We start from the raw sequence: 14,668 nt of genomic DNA, 5'->3' as shown, positions 1-14,668 counted from the left end.
AGGCAATGCTACCAAATACTAATTGATGCTAACTTCTGACCCACTGGGAATGTGATGAAAGAAATAAAAGCTGAAATAAATAATTGCCTCTACAATTGTTCTGACATTTCACATTCTTAAAATAAAGTGGTGATCCTAACTGACCTAAGACAGGGAATTTTTACTTGGAATAAATGTCAGGAATTGTGAAAACTGAGTTTAAATGTATTTGGCTAAGGTGTATGTAAACTTCCGACTTCAACTGTATTCAGACCCTTTACTCAGTACTTTGTTGAAACACCTTTTGCAGCCATTACAGCCTACAGTTTTCTTGGGTATGATGCTATAAGCCTGGTACACCTGTGGGAGTGTCTCCCATTCTTCTCTGCAGATCCTTATCAAGGATCTCTCTCTGTATTTTGTTCCATTCATCTTTCCTTTGATCCTGACTAGTCTCCCAGTCCCTGCCACTGAAAAACATCCCCACAGCATGATGCTGCCACCACCATGCTTCACCGTAGGGATGGTACCAGGTTTCCTGCAAACGTAACACTTGGCATTCAGGCCAAAGAGATTAATATTGGTTTCATCTCATGGTTTGAGAGTCCTTTAGGTGCCTTTTGGCAAACTCCAAGCAGGCTGTCATGTGCCTTTTACTGAGGAGTGGTTTCCGTCTGCCCACTCTACCAAAAAGGCCTGATTGGTGGAGTGCTGTAGAGATAGTTGTCCTTCTGGAAGGTTCTCCCATCTCCACAGAGGAACCATTTGGTTCTTGGTCACCTACCTGACCAAGGCCCTTCTCCCCCGATTGCTCAGTCTGGCCGGGCGGCCAGCTCTAGGAAGTCTTCCAAACTTCTTCCATTTAAGAATGCTGCATACATTTTTTGGTACACTTCCCCAGATCTGTGCCTTGACAAAATCCTGTCTCGGAGCTCTACGGACAATTCCTTCTACCTCGAGGCTTGGTTTTTGCTCTGACATACACTGTCAACTGTGGGACCTTATATCGACAGGTGTGTGCCATCCCAAATCATGTCCAATCAATTGAATTTACCACAGGTGAACTCCAGTCAAGTTGTAGAAACATCTCAAAGATGAAACAGGATGCACCTGAACTCAAGTTCAAGTCTCATAGCGAAGGTGTCTGAATACTTATGTAAATAAGTATTTTAAAATTTTAAAATAAATTACCAAAGAAAATTGCTTCATCATTATGGGGTATTGTGTGTAGATTGATGAGGAAAAATGTTTATTTAATCAATTTTAGAATAAGTCTATAAGTCTATAACGAAAAAGGGAAGGGGTCTGAATACTTTCCGAATGCCCTCTATTTTAGATTAATTCGGTCTATTTTTTTAATTCTGAACCTAAGTATGCGGACGCCTTAAGCCCTTAATGCGTTTAGAAAAAGTGCTGACAGGACAGTTGTATCTGTATCAGCGAGTCCCAAGTAAATAATTCTCAATTAAGCTGCAAACTAAGATTAAAGTTGACATAATTTAATAACGCCCATGCATTTCCATGTAAATTAGCTGAACAACATGTAGGAGCAGGATGAATAAAACTGCTGTAAGCAGATGTTTACAGTCTGTTCTGAGGGCAGTGTCGTATTCATTAGTGTACAACATAGCAAAACATTTTGCAACGGAAAATGAAAACAAGAATTTCTTTGTTCGTGTAGTCCATCCCCATTTCGTCCCGTTATCTTCTGTTTGGTGTCTAGTGAATACGACCCAGGTGTTTGATGTAATTAACTGATGATGAACCTAATCAGAAGACATCTTGGGTCAGCTTGACTTCGATATAAAACATCTGTAATGTCTGTGTAAAACTGAGATCTGTGTTAGAGATTGAGTGTGTTCTCGTTTGCCTTTTCAGTGTGTGACCCGGTGCTGGGGGACCATGGCTCCATGGTGAGTACTTTGTGTTTTTGTCTTATGCTGCCTGTATTTTGTATGTTTTATTGAACAGAGCAGAAAAGATCATGAAAAGATAATAGTATCTATAATAGTATCAATAAGAGTTCATTGGACGAGTTCATCATAGACAGTGGGTCTGATTTGAACCCACACTGCCAGTGGTAGGTATGTATCCTACACAATCCAGGCCACCAGAGAGTACTGTGCGTTTAATGAGGGATCAGATGGTACTAGTAAGTGACGTCACTACTCCTGCTCAATCTCATTCAATGAGGCAACGCTGACCTTCAGCTTTACCTGACCAATGAGTTAAGCCTAAGACCGCAGCCACACTGAGACACATAAACGGAAATCTTATGTGCATTCATCAATTGTCTGTTCAAGACAACTCTTTTTGGATGAGCTGCATATGTAAAAAGGAATCTTGAGCATTTTTTTAATGGATATTTTTCAGACACAAAGTCGCAATGTGGCCGTGGCCTTAGAGACCCACTTTCACTTTCTGCTATCCCTTGTCCTTTCTCTGTCTGTCTCCTCCTGTTCCTGTCTCTCTATCTCGCTCCCCCTCTCATACTGGAATCTCTTCTTTACCTTCATGGGCTGAGCATCAGGGATCAGTCGACATTATGTCATTGTTGCGTCAAGGTGTGGGTGTGTGTGTGACGTGTGTGTGTTGCGGAGGGTGGATTGGGAAGGTTAGACCACATCTCATTTCACAGTGACAGATGAAATTAACATGAGCCGAGCTGCCCTCGCTGTTTGTATGGAGAGAATTATGCGGAATAATTTGCTCGATTGTGACTCATTGTGCGTGCATGCGTACGTGTTACAGTGTGTGTGTGTGTGTGCGTACACTAGTGTTTGTGTGTGTGTTTGATAGGTAGAGAGAGCACAAGGGCATACATGCATAGTGTTTGTTGATGTATATAGTGACATTGAGAAAAAGGGTGTTTATACTTGTTTGTTTGGACAAGATGTGCTCATCATTCTGATTGGCTCAATGCATCCTTCCTTCCCTTGTTATGCATCTCAGTAGTCTAAAGTTGCTTCCTTTCCTCGACCCCTTTCCTTGTCCCCTTTCCTTCGTCTGCTCTGATCTGAGCTAGGCAGCAATTTCAGCTCGGTGTAGATAAATAAGGGCTGATGAGGAGAGGCAGCCACTTCAGGTGATTGAGATGCACCCTGTGTGTGTGCTTGCGTGTGTGTGCGTGAGTGTGTGTCCCTGTTCACTGGTACTGATGTGTTTCTTCCTGTCTCCAGTACGTTCCTGAGAACCTGCACCCGGTCTACAAGAACAAGGTAGTGCCAGTGGCCGACATCATCACACCCAATCAGTTTGAAGCAGAGTGAGTAATAGTGAACCTATACGGCTGCTGTGTGTGTGTGTGTGTGTGTGTGTGTGTGTGTGTGTGTGTGTGTGTGTGTGTGTGTGTGTGTGTGTGTGTGTGTGTGTGTGTGAGAGAGAGAGACGGAGAGTTACATCACCACAGGGACTGTATCGTATCTGTTACTATCACTATCACGAAGCCTCATCCACATCCTAATCAGCTACATTGATGTCATTTTACTCAATATCCTATCAAATGATATACAGATACACTAAAGGCCTATGTATGGTGTGTAGCATGTCAGTAAGATGGCTGCTACACTGAGTTGATGGTTCTTGATACCCAGTCACTCCTTTCTGTGTTTGTCTGCTTGTCTTTTTGTCTGTATTCCTCCATCACTGTTCCTGTGTTGGTTTGTGTGTGCTGTGTTGGTTTGTGTGTGCTCCACTGCTTCTCACCTCCCTCCTTTCAACCATACTTCTGAACCACCTCCTCGCTCGTCACTGCAATCCCAGTTCTAGTGGTGCACAGGGTCCCTCTGGTGGATACCCATGGAATTACAGATGAATAATAATATACTGTCCATATACTGTCCATGTCTGAAGTGTTTCCACAGCCTAATGATAGCCTCAGTCGTTTAACATGGAGATGATAGCGTACATGTTGCTCACTGTCTCTCACTATGGCACTAAAACACTATAGAAGAACACGAAACAGACTCTTCCTTAGATTGTTTGTTGGTTGCTGTTTACAATGAATGTGGTGTTATTGTCAAGCAGAGGAGGCTGGTGGGGGGAGCTATAGGAGGACGGGCTCCTTCTAATGACTGGAATGTTATGAATAGAACAGATATGTTTGATACCGTTCCATTTATTACATTCCAGCCATTACAATGTGCCCGTCCTCCTATAGTTCCTCTCACCAGCCTCCTCTGGTGTCAAGGTTAAATTACCGTGGGCGTGTTTGTGTGTGTGTGTGTGACCTTATTAATGTGCCCATGTTTGTCCTCCAGGCTCCTGACAGGGAAGAACATTAGCACAGAGAAAGATGCAGTGGAGGTGAGTCTTAGACACCACAGAACATGCAGATATATTTATGTTGCAAAGTTGTCATCAAGTCATGTCGAACCTTGTACATAATCCATGGGCCATGTTTGAACACCAATAAAATGGATTCTTCCTTCCTTGAGGTATTCACTGATATGTAAGTAAGCAGATGGCATCCACCCCATTGTTTTCACCAAGCCTTCCATGACAGCTGTGATTTCCTCAAGGCAAAAAGAAATGAAGGGTGTATTTAAAAAAAATATATATATCTTTTTTTGCTTTATTACACAGAACACACCTGACAGGTGTGGCATATCAAGAAGCTAATTAAACAGCATGATCATTACACAGGTACACCTTGTGCTGGGGACAATGAAAGGCCACTCTAATATGTGATTTTTTGTCACACAACACAATGACGCATATGTCTCAAGTTTTGAGCGAGTGTACAATTAGCATGGTGACTGCAGGAATGTCGACCAGAGATGTTGCCAGATAATTGAATGTTAATTTCTCTACCATAAGCCGCCTCCAACGTTGTTTTAGAGAATTTGGCAGTTTGTCCAACCGGCCTCACAACCGCAGACCACGTGTAATCACACCAGTCCAGAACCTCCACATCCAGCTTCTTCACCTGCGGTATCGTCTGAGACCAGCCACCCGGACAGCTGATGAAACTGGGTTTGCACAACTGAAGAGAAACTGTCAGAAACCGTCTCAGGGAAGCTCATCTGTGTGCTCGTCATCCTCACCAGGGTGTTGACCTGACTGCAGTTAGGCGTCGTAACTGACCCCAGTGGGCAAATGCTCACCTTCGATGGCCACTGGCACACTGGAGAAGAGTGCTTTTCATGGATGAATCCCGGTTTCATCTGTACCGGGCAGAAAGCAAACAGTGTATATGGCGTCGTGTGGGACGAGCAGTTTGCTGATGTCAACATTGTGAACAGAGTGCCCCATGGTGGCGGTGGGGTTATGGTATGAGCAGGCATAAGCTATGGACATCGAACACCATTGCATTTTATTGATGGTAATTTCAATGCACAGAGATACTGTGACGTGCCATTGTCGTGCCATTCATCTGCCGCCATCACCTCATGTTTCAGCGTGATAATACACAGCCCCAGGTCGCAAGGATCTGTACACAACTCCTGGAAGCTGAAAATTTCCCAGTTCTTCCATGGCCTGCATACTCACCAGACATGTCACCTGTTGAGCATGTTTGGGATGATCTGGATCTATGTGTACGACAGCGTGTTCCAGTTCCCGCCAATATCTTGCATCTTCACACAGCCATTGAAGAGGAGTGGGACAACTTTCCACAGGCCACACAATAAACAGCCTGATCAACTCTATGTGAAGGAGATGTGTCGCGCTGCATGAGGCAAATGGTGGTCACCAGATACTGACTGGTTTTCCGATCCATGGCCCTACCTTTTTTTTAAGGTATCTGTGACCAACAGATGCATATCTGTATTCCCAAGAATGGTGGAGACGGGGATTGAAGCCCTGTATCTGCTGGGGAGGCATGAATATGTGCTGGGTGTTACCAGCTCAACCATGGCTCAGCACAGAAGGGTGCATTTTCTAAGTATTTGAATAGGGACGTGGCACCATTAGATGTAGCAGAGAGTTGACCTTTGACCCTTTTCCCCTGGCTGCTGCCTCCTTCCCCAGGTGATGGACCTGCTCCATAAGATGGGTCCTGACACGGTGGTCATCACCAGCTCTGACCTGCCCTCGCGTCTGGGTGACCGCTTCCTTGTGTCCCTGGGCAGCCAGAGGACGTGTAAGTGTATGTGTGTGGGCAAACTAACAATGACAATGAGTCATTGATGTAACTGTCATGGTTTTATGTCCCATCTGTGTATCATTGGTCATTGGTGTAACATTTCCCCTTCTTGCATCTCCAGTGATGCCTGATGGTACCAAGTCCACCCAGAGGGTCCGTATGGAGATCCCCAAGGTGGATGCTGTGTTTGTGGGGACAGGGGACCTGTTTGCTGCGATGCTGCTGGCCTGGACTCACCACTACCCCAACGACCTCAAGGTCTGCAGTGTATACTAAAGCCAGTTATAAAAAAAAAAACCTAGAGGACTCATTTGACACAAAAGACTGATTGTAAGGTATAAGGTGAAGTTGCCCCTAGACCATTGGTCACCAACCATTTCTGAGTCAAAATGCAAGTCGATTCACTTGCTCAGATTTTTTTTTAAGCATGACTTTAAAAAACATAAGCCTGTGCAACATTAACCAATTAAAAACAGTTCTGTAGCGATGAGGTTTGTGCAGTAGGCTATAGGCCCAATATAGTATCACTGCATATTGGCTACGCTTGAATTGCCCTGCCAAAGTTGTTCTTCTCAGACCATTTTGAAATTGTTTCAAAATGTTTGGTATCAGGTACGAAGGTAAGACCCAAGTGCAGACTGTGTGAAGTAGCAATGTTTAATGTAACCACAGGGGCAGGGAAACGACAGCTCAAGGCAGGCAGGGGTCGATAATCCAGAGTAGGAGCAAAGGTTCAGGACGGCAGACAGGCTCAGGCAGAGTTCAGTAATCCAGAAGTGGAGTAAAGGTACTGGACGGCAGGCAGGCTCAGGGACGGGCAGAGTGATCAGGCGGGCCGTTACAGGGTCAGGACAGGCAAGGGTCAAAAACCAGGAAGACGAGAAAAAGAGAGGCTGGGAAAAGACAGGCGCTGACAGGACGAACGCTGGTAAGCTTGACATAACAAGACGAACTGGCAACAGACAGACAGAGAACACAGGTATAAATACACAGGGGATAATGGTGAAACAGCGACACCTGGAGGCAGGTGGAGACAATGACAAGGACAGGTGAAACAGATCAGGGCGTGACAGTTTGGTATATGATCACACTGGTAATAGATCATTTGTTATAGTCCTTGTGAGGCACAGCTGAGTGAGCATAATAATTTGCTTTTTTTTTTTTTACTATGATGGCCTGCGTCTGATGGTCAATCTGAGGGGAGGGAGGGAGCAGCGTTGCGACTGCCTCTTACCCCACTCACCATTACTCTCTCTCTCCCTCAGCTCGGAAAAGGGGATAGTCTTCCAGCTGATGGCAAAACTTAAGTCACACTGCATTATTTCTGCCTTATGCACCAATTCATGTTGTTACTCCAATGACCAGAGAAGTGAAATATTCTTTGATATTAAAAAAGACACAGGCCACTAATAATAACAATGCAAGCTTATCGAAACACTTTGCTATACCCATTCATTGCAGCTGCAGTGCTGGTTGTAGGGAAGTCGGGAGAACGCACGTTGTATGACTTATAAAACTGTTGAACAAAGTGTTGACAGTGCTGAATAACAACTTAAACAGGAACTTCCTCATAAAAACATCAACACTTTGCTGTATTTGTTGAGTCTCTCTCTAGTCAGGGTTTTAAAAGTTTTGAAATCTCACATTACCAACTTTGCTGTGCGTTCGAGGCTTCTTTTTGACAGTCTATGGTGCAAGGAAACTGTAGACACGGTGATCTGAGCTATGTGATTGGCTAGCGGTAGACCTATAGGTGCACTTGATGTGTCTCTGGGCCTGCCGGATAGGCAGAGTTCTACCTTCAGACACATGAAATTGTTCAAAATGGTTACACTTTGCCTTCCTGGCACTAGGGCTGCTGAATCAAGTGCACCTACCCCAACAGCATGAAACAAATAAAAAAAAGAGGAACGCAAGGCTTTATCATTTGTTTTTTACAGAAATGTTTTGGTGATTGAGTAGGAATGGCTTGGAGATGATCCAATCGCGATCGACCGGTTGGTGACCACTGCCCTACATGCTGATCTTGAGTCAGTTTTGCATTTCCCCCACTAATGTTGAAGATTGGGGAAGGGGAAGATGATCCGAGATCTAGGGGAAACTTCCCCCCGGAGTGTGATAGTAATGGCCCTCCATGGCGCTGCCCATGCTGTCACAGAAGCAATCAGTAGAATAGATTGGAGGTGCACCGTCTAGGTTTTATAGCGCTCTCTCGTATAGCTGAAGCTCACCACTGATACTGTCAGCATCATACTTAATAGTGATATCAATCAGTCAGCTACATTCCCACCATTCGAACTTCCCCTAAAAATTCTCAAGGTAACTTGATAGCTGTGGTATGCTGGCTCTCTTACCAATATTTCAAATATTGTCTGGACCACCGACGGGGTGCTCAGTCCTAGGATTTTAAAACTGCAATTGTAAAAGAAGGACCAGGATGGCAGCTTAATTTCCTTTGAAAGTTTCAACATTGCTTTGACAAACAAGTCTCTCTCTCTCTCTCTCTCTCTCTCCCTCTCTCTCTCTCTCTCTCTCTCTCTTTTAGACTGCATGTGAGAAGACTTTCTCAGTCATGCATCACGTTATCAAGAGGACCATCTCCTATGCTCACGGTGAGACAAAATCAAGCATAATTTTACTCGCTGTAAGAAGTGTTTGTGTGTATATGTGCTTGTGTTTAAGATGCTTGAGCGTTCATTTGCTCCTTCTGTCTTTGTTTTTCTCTTTCTCTGGGTTATTCTCTCTCCTCTTTCCCCCCCCCTCCATCTTTCTCACTCTTTCTCTCTTTCAGAGTTAGCAGGGCCTGGCCGAAAACCCAGCCCGCCTCAACTGGAGCTGAGAATGGTTCAGAGCAAAGCGGACATCGAGGACCCCGCCATCGTGATGGAGGCTACTGTCCTAACCCTATAGAGCCCCCACACCCCACCCCCCCCACCCACCCCTCCACCCGCGCCACAACCGCACAATGTATAGGTGTTGTACATTTTTATCTGTAATGTGACATTGCCTTAGAAATCTCCCACAGAGCACAACATTTCCATATGAGGAGACTTAGCAGGGTATGGATGGATAGACTGGGGGGTGAGCAGAGGAGGGGAAGACCTGAGTGGGCCGAGGTGGGGGCTACTGCACCTCACGCACCTCCCTTTGACAACCTGGTCTCTCTCGGTCTCTCTTCATCTCTCCCACTCCCTCTATGAGCTCGCCTAACCTCTTGGTTTGTCCTGCACACACAGCTTCACAGCCCAGCCCAGGCCTAAACTATTCCAAGGCCAGGCATCACAGGGTTTAGGCCTATTGGAGTTGCAGCACTAACTAACTACGGTGGCAATGTGGTGGCCCAGGCTAGCTAAGGCCGAGGTTATATCTGGTAGAGGTCGATCGATTATGATTTTTCAACGCCGATACCAATTATTGGAGGACCAAAAAAAGCCGATACCGATTAATCGGACGATTTTTAGATATATATTTGTAATAAGGACAATTACAACAATACTGAATGAACACTTTTATTTTAACTTAATATAATACATAAATAAAAATCAATTTAAAATAAATAAAGTCTCAAATAAGTAATGAAACATGTTCAATTTGGTTTAAATAATGCAAAAATACAGTGTTGGAGAAGAAAGTAAAAGTGCAATATGTGCCATGTAAAAAAGCTTACGTTTAAGTACCTTGCTCAGAACATGAGAACATATGAAAGCTGGTGGTTCCTTTTAACATGAGTCTTCAATATTCCCAGTTAAGAAGTTTTAGGTTGTAGTTATTATAGGGCTATTTGTATTTCATATACCTTTGACTATTGGATGTTCTTATAGGCACTATAGTATTGCCAGCCTAATCTCGGGAATTGATAGGCTTGAAGTCATAAAGAGCACTGTGCTTCAAGCATTGCAAAGAGCTGCTGGAAAACGCAGGAAAGTGCTGTTTGAATAAATGCTTACGAGCCTGCTGCTGCCTACCACCGCTCAGTCAGACTGCTCTATCAAATATCAAATCATAGACTTAATTATAATATAATAAACACACAGGAATATGAGCCTTAGGTCATTAATATGGTCAAATCCGGAAACTATCATTTCGAAAACAAAACGTTTATTCTTTCAGTGAAATACGGAACCGTTCTGTATTTTATCGAACGGGTGGCATCCTTAAATCTAAATATTGCTGTTACATTGCACAAACTTCAATGTTATGTCATATTTATGTAAAATTCTGCCAAATTAATTACGGTCTTTGTTAGGAAGAAATGGTCTTCACATAGCTCGCAACAGGCCAGGCAGCCCAAACTGCTTCATATACCCTGACTCTGCTTGCACAGAACGCAAGAGAAGTGACACTTTGACAATTTCCCTTGTTAATATTGCCTGCTAACATGAATTTCTTTCAACTAAATATGCAGGTTTTAAAAATATATACTTGTGTATTGATTTTAAGAAAGGCATTGATGTTTATGGTTAGGTACATTGGTGCAGCGATAGTGCTTTTTTCGCGAATGTGCTTGTTAAATCATCACCCGTTTGGTGAAGTAGGCTGTGATTCGATGATAAATTCACAGGCACCGCATTGATTATTTGCAACGCAGGACAAGCTAGTTAAACTAGTAATATCATCAACCATGTGTAGTTAACTAGTGATTATGTTAAGATTGATTGTTTTTTTATAACATAAGTTTAATGCTAGCTAGCAACTTACCTTGGCTCCTTGCTGCACTCGCGTAACAGGTGGTCAGCCTGCCACGGAGTTTCCTCGTGGAGTGCAATGTAATTGGCCATAAACGATGTCCAAAATGACGATTACCGATTGTTATGAAAACTTGAAATCGGCCTTAATTAATCGGCCATGCCGATTAATCGGTCGACCTCAAATATCTGGCCTGCAAAAATCAACCAACCAACAATCTGTCAATCAATCAAGCCTTGTGAAATACATGCACAGCTGAGGGAAGAATACTGAACAGGGATAGGATAGAACCTGGGGCACTTATCTCAGTGGAGGAGTGGTGATTTAGAAACGTTTTACCTCATATGTCACAACAGGACAATGGTTTTGGGTATGTTGATTCTTAAATCAATTGTCCATGTTCGGTGCTTAGATCATGATCAGTGTATGATCATTGTAAGCACGTCACTAACTTTGTGGTTGTATGTTTTTGTGTGTTTGTTATTTACAATGTGTGAAATGCTGGAGATCTATCATTTCAACATTTGTTGATATATGATCCTTGTGTGTTCAAATTTCAATGTTATTGGAATTACCATGCGTATGTCTTTTATTTTGGTCTTAATTGGTTGCAAGGACTAGCAAGGATAATCTACACTGTTCATTTTATACGTGCAAAACATTCATATATTTTTTTATGTATTTGTATATTTACATATCTTGGGCAGATATAATATTGATATGGTTTCTCTGTCTGTGCCAAACTTGTGAAATCAAATTATGTTAGAGAGTGCCGAACTGGCTGTTTCCTGATACAGACATGAAATTGCAATAAAGTTAATATGAATCCTGTTATTTAGCCAACTTGCTGTAAGTTTTCTGTCTGCCCCTGCTTTATGGGGAATTCTCCATATCTTACCCTCTGTTATGAAAAATTAACAATGTGGAGAAAGCCGATTTGATCTTTCTGGAGATGCTATGTTACAGGGACTCAAAGTTGAGGAACCAACCATTTCTCATCAGACAGGAGGGGTGTCCGTGTGCAGGACCAATCAGGGGTTAGTTCTGCTCTGACTGACATGTACTTACTCCTCAGCTTTTCATGAAACCAGTGAACTGTTTAATCTATGTTCCAACTGTGCGTTACTGTACATTTGTGTGTTTGCGTGTGTGTGTGAGAGTATGTACATGTATGTAAGTGTATATTTCCTGTAATGGGGTTTTAGGGAGGGCGTGGGGTGGGGTGGGGGGAAACTAGTTTAAAACAAAATTAAAAAGAGAAGCAATGACTTATCATCCAGAAACTAACCTTTCCGGTGCTCTCGTAGGAATAGCCCAGCTGCTGACTAAGTCAGTGGTGGTGAGGTTTGTTGGCTGTGCCAGCTTTTGAACCCAAATACTGTATGTGGTCATTGAACTCCAAAACGGAAGCACCTAAAACTGCCATTGAGTGGTCTGAGTGTGTACTTTGAGTAGGAGCTTTGGGGAGTTGTATGGTCGAGGCTGTCTGTGTCTTCTGGCAAGATATATATGTTGGTCTGAAGTGGGTTGCCTTGCAAAATGGAGTCTGGTCACATAACCAAATCTTCAGCTCCCCCAGTATTCTGTGGGAAACCATGGAAACAGTTTGAACATATTGACTGTTGTTGCAGCAATGTTTTAGCACATTCCCTGGGGGAAACGTAGTGGGATAGTTCACAGTGGATTACAAACTATATGTTATTTATTTATATATATATATATATATATATATATATATATATATATATATAGTATATGTATAAATATGTCGTGGTCAGTAGAATATGGATGTACTGAGGATCATAAATCTGTGCTAAAGATATGGCCAATTTCTGAAACATATTTGAGGGCACTGCCTTGAATCAGATGGGACATTCCAGAATCTCTTCTTCCCTAATATTCAGCCAATAGCACGTGGCTCGATTGCAGTAGTGATGAGAGAAAAAAATTCGGTTAAGGATGATTGTTGACATGGTGTGCAACATTTTGTGTCTTTGTCTTAGAAAAAGTGAGAAAAAATGCCCACCCCTACATGTTTCTTTGTTTGGACCACTGTGTTTGTTGTAGTGTTGACTCTCTCCTAAAATAGTCCCTTGGCAAAGTATCATAACATGTACTCTTGCCATATGTATACAAGAAACAGTAGGCAACACTAGAACATTAACCATGATGTCAGTACAGAAAGGGAGATCTTTGACTAATGCAGCATTCGTAACCAAGTGGGAGGTGGGAATTTACAAGTTGTGAAGTCGTAAATACTAGTTGGTTGCAATTACCTGCTTTGAACTCGTCGAGAAACGCTGATTGACTAAAGGCCAACAGGCTGCGAAAATCATAAACTAAACGTACAGCTGTCACACTTGTAAACAAATTATAGTGTTCAAAAACTATATTAATAGATTTTTTATAAATAATGTTTGTTGCATTTAACTGCCGGAAATGCAGTTTCGATGTTATGTTCTTAGTAGATGATGTCAGTATGTAGGAGAAAGGGGAGCTCAGGATGGTGAACGAGTTTCCCACAAGTTATTACCAGTTGGAGGGCCGTTCAAGTGGATTTTTCCCAGTTGTATATGGTAAATTCCCACTTCTCACTTGGTTACGAACAAAGCATTAAGCATAACTGAGTGCACCCTACTACCCCCTACTACCCCCTGCCTTTGTAACTGTATCTGTCCCTTAGTGGTTTTAACAGTGACCAGTCTATGCTTGGCTCTTCTTTTTGTTCTTATGTTGAAGATTTTCTTTTTACATTTTCTTTTCTCAATGGGCAAACAATGAAATGTATTAACTGTTTGGTAAAGTTTTTAGTGCTTCGTTTTTTGAGCCTGAATATTTTATAACATGTTACAATGAAGATTGTAGTGTACAAATCCACATTTATAATATATAATATGTATGTTATGATGCAATAAAAATAAAGTAATGATTATATTATATCCACCTGCTTTTTTTCTTTAAGTAAATGAGTATTAACACAGTGCCAAAGGAAGGGGCCGGTCATGGAAGCCCATAGTTGGCTGAAACTGAAAGTACGTAAAAAATGTGGCATATAAAAATTACATGCAAAAATATAGATATTTGAAATAGACAGGTGTTTGCTTTTTGTACATTCAATATCTACCTGCAATGTCGGGTAACTATCTTTCCTGGTAACATATCCCATACAATGCTTGTCATGTACGTAAGTCAATGCATGCCTATCACGGGACACTTTACTACAAGCAACTAATATGAATATTAGTTTCCTCCAATACAGCAGACAAACAAAGGTTGACAATTTCATTGAATTCATGAACATGACACTGGTAGGGTGCTTGCCGAAAACCGTATTCTGTATATCTGTATGGCATGGTCAATGAATGATCATACTCACATATGCTGTCTACTGAACACAGGTATACCAGTTTGCACAGAGTTAGAATACCTAAGAGGAAACCTATAGCCAGTGCTTGACTTGGGCTTAAATAGGTGCCGGTACTCATTTTGGGTGCCGGTACTGGTGCAGGAGCTCCACAATACTTTTGAGCTAATATTATATAAGATGAACAGGAGCTCAAGCAGGTGAGGTCCTTAGCTCCGGTGAGGTCCTGCCCAAGTCAAGCATTGCTTATACACCTACTTTCTGGAGGGTCATCAATACTCTGCTGAAAGCTGCATCCCCTCTCACTGCATGGGGCTGTCAATTAATGATTATAAATGTTTTATGAGTGTATACCTCAGCTATTATAAGACACAAAACGCATAGACAGCTTCTGGAGAACATTTAAAATCTGAAAATGTTGCCATGGAAACCAATAAATTTACATAACTCTGTGGTCACCCTTGACTGAACTGGAAAAAAAGTATGTATGATCTGAAGGAATTCACAAGTTCAAGGTACAGTAGGATTAACCCCTAACATATTCAGGATGAAAA

The 14,668-nt window shown here is 42.4% G+C and overlaps 1 protein-coding gene across 1 annotated transcript in view; it reads left to right on the top strand.

The window, feature by feature from the left end:
• Positions 1–13,689, top strand: part of LOC129859529 (pyridoxal kinase-like) — a 41,122-nt gene extending 27,433 nt beyond the window's left edge. The window contains exons 5-11 of the mRNA XM_055929391.1: positions 1,858–1,892; positions 3,159–3,244; positions 4,239–4,284; positions 5,950–6,061; positions 6,186–6,322; positions 8,610–8,676; positions 8,856–13,689. Coding sequence (XP_055785366.1) covers positions 1,858–1,892; positions 3,159–3,244; positions 4,239–4,284; positions 5,950–6,061; positions 6,186–6,322; positions 8,610–8,676; positions 8,856–8,974 — 602 coding nt within the window. The 3' untranslated portion in view covers positions 8,975–13,689. The remainder of the gene's footprint in view (positions 1–1,857; positions 1,893–3,158; positions 3,245–4,238; positions 4,285–5,949; positions 6,062–6,185; positions 6,323–8,609; positions 8,677–8,855) is intronic.
• The last annotated feature ends 979 nt before the right edge of the window (positions 13,690–14,668 follow it).

Source organism: Salvelinus fontinalis, chromosome 7, assembly GCF_029448725.1.
Source record: "Salvelinus fontinalis isolate EN_2023a chromosome 7, ASM2944872v1, whole genome shotgun sequence".
In the NCBI taxonomy this organism is placed as follows: domain Eukaryota; kingdom Metazoa; phylum Chordata; class Actinopteri; order Salmoniformes; family Salmonidae; genus Salvelinus; species Salvelinus fontinalis.
The sequence above is the reverse complement of the archived record's forward strand: the minus strand, read 5'-3'. Positions and strand labels throughout refer to the sequence as shown.